Consider the following 3,868-nt stretch of genomic DNA (forward strand, 5'->3'; position numbering starts at 1 on the left):
TCAGTACTGAAATATGAAATATTCGGTGTAAATTATAATTTATAAGTCATTTGCAACATGCTCCCTATTTTTAAATTTGACTAATTAATCCTCTTAAGTCATGTAGTCAATTGCAACATCCTTCTTATATTAAATTTTTTTTATACTTAACCATGCTATTTATGTGGATATCTAAAGTTCAAATTTTCCCTCCCCCAATTAAGTTTCAAATTATCTAAAATAAAATTTATGTGCTCGCAACAATATCACATAAAATTATGGTTGAATATGAGAAAGTTTTGAACAATGGGAAACATTGTAACTAATCTTGCTCAAATTTAACGTTTCAAGGGAATATTAAAAAGCACTATATAATTCAAGATGAGAAAGTGCAAGTTAAGAAAAATTAATGTGAAAATGCAAAAGTAAGGAAAGGGAAAAGTACATATAACATCAAACATTTTCCCCCAGTACTTCTTGATCATATAGAAGAGCTATCATGGCTGAAATTGAATGATTGATATTTCTCCCAATGTTTCAAATTGCGAGTTTCATGAAATGATAAGGTCTTCAATCATTAATATAAAAGGAATAATAGATATTGAACGGCGGAAAGAATAATGCATCCAACTGATATAAACAATAAGCTGATTTGCATATAAATCAACCATCCTATTAATTGGCCTTGGCCCTTTTCCTGTGTGACTGTAATTTCATGGATATCAGTTGCCACATATTTTGTTCCTGCTTGCTTTTTCGAGCATAATTCTTGACCTCACATATTCTGACGTATAACCAAATGTTGACTCTTGAACCAAATTTATGGTTTGTGTTGCTGTCCTTTTTCTGTTTACTCTCTTGCCAAATTTGGGGTTTTGTGAATGTGATCTTGGGCAATTATTAGAAGATAAAAGATGATGGACAAAGTTTGGGTTATAAACTTGAATGTAGCCGATGACTAAAATTACCACTAAAAAATATCAACATAAATACATATTTTAAAAATTTAACGGTTAGATTACATATTCTTTATGTCCTTAACATGCATGTCAAAATTTGTGCTAATTGGATATTATTTACTAAATTTAATTTATAAAATTATTTTTTATGCATAATTTTAGATTATAAAAATTTGAAATTTATAAATATTTGATTGATAATATAACTATTCATATTTGATTTTTTAGAAATTTTACAAGTGTAAAATGAAGCTGTAGCTATCGACTACAACCAATTTTGTAAGTAAACTTCGATAAAAATCAATATGTCTAAAGTTATATTCATTTGATAAAATCCTTATAGTTTAACTAAGCTTATGATATTTTTTTCAATATTTAAGATTGAAACCCCCCTCGCCTTATTGTTAGAAGTAACTATCTAATTATTAAAAAAAATGTCATATTCATTCAACACCAAAGCAATTATTATTGCCAAAAGAAACTTAAGGAAAACCTGTTGATCCACATGGAATAATTCACTGACATCCATGTGGATATTGAGAAACCTAAAGGTGCGTGGTGGATCACATGGTAATGTGTTTTCGGAAGCTAGCATCTGGTTTCCTCGAAATTATATGGCAGTTATGCTCCCAAAACTTGGTTCCTTTTTTACTACATATAGACGAGTAGACGATCCAATCACCCAACATAGAAAATGAACTTTGTAGTCATCTTCAAAGAGGGGCCCTTGTCCTATGTATTATATCAAGCATGATTCACGAGTTGGGTCCCAAACGCATGGTATAAATAAGTGGAACCACGAATTCCCAATTCAGTGGGGAAGAGAGGAAAGAAACAGAGAGAGAGAGAGAGAGAGAAAATTTTAGAGATGGTGAGGACTCCTTGCTGTGATAAAAGTGGAATGAAGAAAGGTACATGGACACCAGAGGAAGACAGAAAGCTAATAGCTTATGTTACTAAGTATGGCTGCTGGAATTGGCGTCAGCTTCCCAAGTTTGCTGGTAAGACATGAAGTATACTTTTAGTTCATGAAAAATGATGGAATTAAACAATCTCAACTTTGGTTTTCCTTAATTAATAGCTTATGGTTTTATTTCTTGACTTGTTTGATCATATATACATGATCTCAGATCTCTTTATAGCTTTCATAACAACTTCGTCCGCCTTTTAAAGCTTCTCATTAGTCAAGAAAGGTTTTCTTCATGTTGCTGATAATTGTTATTCGTCTTCTTCTGTCTGAATTCTTCTTCAAATTCTATTGGCAATCAAAATTCAATGACCTCTTTTTGTTCTTCCCCTCCAGCATTCATCTCCTATAATTTCGCTCCTCCTCTATGCACTTTTAGTCCACAATGTGTTGTCTTTGGTACCAAACAAAAAACTACAGCCAGAAATAATGCGTCCAATATTAATGAACTCGGCTTGGTGGTTAATATTAACTCCATCGTGGAATAGTTCCTAACGAAATTAAAAAATTTTCAGGTTTATCAAGGTGTGGGAAGAGTTGCAGACTTCGGTGGATGAATTATTTAAGGCCAAATATCAAAAGAGGGAACTATAGCAAAGAAGAAGAGGAAACTATCATCAAATTACATGAATCTTTGGGGAATAGGTACGCTCTAATTACATTCAATTTGTAAACAAATTTACCAAAACATCAGGCATAATAAAGATGACATTATAATCACTAGTAACTAGTCAGTACAACTACTTGGTACTCCCTCAAATTTTAAAATTATGTGGACTGTCTCACATTTCTTCTTCATTGTCACTTGCAGATGGTCTACAATTGCTTCTCAGCTGCCAGGAAGAACAGATAATGAGATAAAAAACCACTGGCACACCAACCTCAAAAAACGCTTGAAACAGAACTCAATCGCACAAGAAGAAAACTCTAGCTCAAACAATGTTTTCCCACGAGAGAAAAGCCAGAAGAGACTAAAAGGGGCAAATAATTCTCATCTGCATCAAGAAACTGTCGAAATTATTGATAGCTCTATGTTATCCCCACAACAATCCTCAAGTGAATTCTCGTCCATCACCACAGATACTGCAGTTGCAATTATTACAAACATGGTCGTGGATGATAATGTTACTTCCTTAGAAGCATATGCAGAAACGAATGACAATTTCTGGACAGAGCCATTTTTGGCAGATAATTCCTACATCCCGAGTGACTTCCAGGCACCATTACTGGACACTGAAGTTTTATCTCCATTATTTGATGAGTTCTTGTGCCCATATGGATTGTACAAGGAACATGAGGGCTTTGATTTATGTTTTTAAAACATATGTATGCATGGAGAACTTTGTAATAGTTGTCGATCTATTATATAGTTTCTGTTTACTTGCCTTTTTAACAACAGCAACTTACTACTAGTACGAAGTGATGTATGGGGTTGTAAAATAGGCATAATTCCATGATGTTGTTGGTTTTTACACCCCTGTTATAACCGTTATTAATTAGATTTAAGGCTAAGTTATTAATTAGATCAATTATGATTTGCCTTTGGATATCTATTAAGTTTAGCACAACCAAATCAAAATAGTACACAAAGATGTAGTGACCAAGGAAAAACCAATTGAATAGAAATTTCACAGTAAAAACCCTCAAGATATTTAACTTATCCACCCCAAGGTAAACAAATCCACTATATCAGGTGTTTGGTAAAACTTACTAGTTAAATTTACCAAACACACCGCCATGAACTTCCTCAGTTATGAAGATGTTGCAACGTGAACCTTTAGTCCACAACTTCAATATTCAAATCTGGTACTTGCGATGACTGGTATATATTGCAACAACTTCAATACCATTGGTTCGGATTGTTTACTGAATGATCACTGGTGGAGGCTTTTGAGAACAAGAGGCAAACAATCTTTAAATTTATTTGAGAGCAGCTCCAAAAGTCTTTTGGACATGTATTAGG

The 3,868-nt window shown here is 33.2% G+C and overlaps 1 protein-coding gene across 1 annotated transcript; it reads left to right on the plus strand.

The window, feature by feature from the left end:
• Positions 1-1,737: 1,737 nt before the first annotated feature.
• Positions 1,738-3,295, plus strand: LOC142638949 (transcription factor MYB14-like). Its single transcript, XM_075813025.1, has 3 exons — positions 1,738-1,939; positions 2,421-2,550; positions 2,717-3,295. Exons 1-3 carry the CDS (start codon positions 1,807-1,809, stop codon positions 3,222-3,224), a joined length of 771 nt encoding a protein of 256 aa, XP_075669140.1. The 5' UTR covers positions 1,738-1,806; the 3' UTR covers positions 3,225-3,295.
• Positions 3,296-3,868: the final 573 nt, after the last annotated feature.

This window comes from Castanea sativa, chromosome 6 (assembly GCF_040712315.1).
Source record: "Castanea sativa cultivar Marrone di Chiusa Pesio chromosome 6, ASM4071231v1".
In the NCBI taxonomy this organism is placed as follows: domain Eukaryota; kingdom Viridiplantae; phylum Streptophyta; class Magnoliopsida; order Fagales; family Fagaceae; genus Castanea; species Castanea sativa.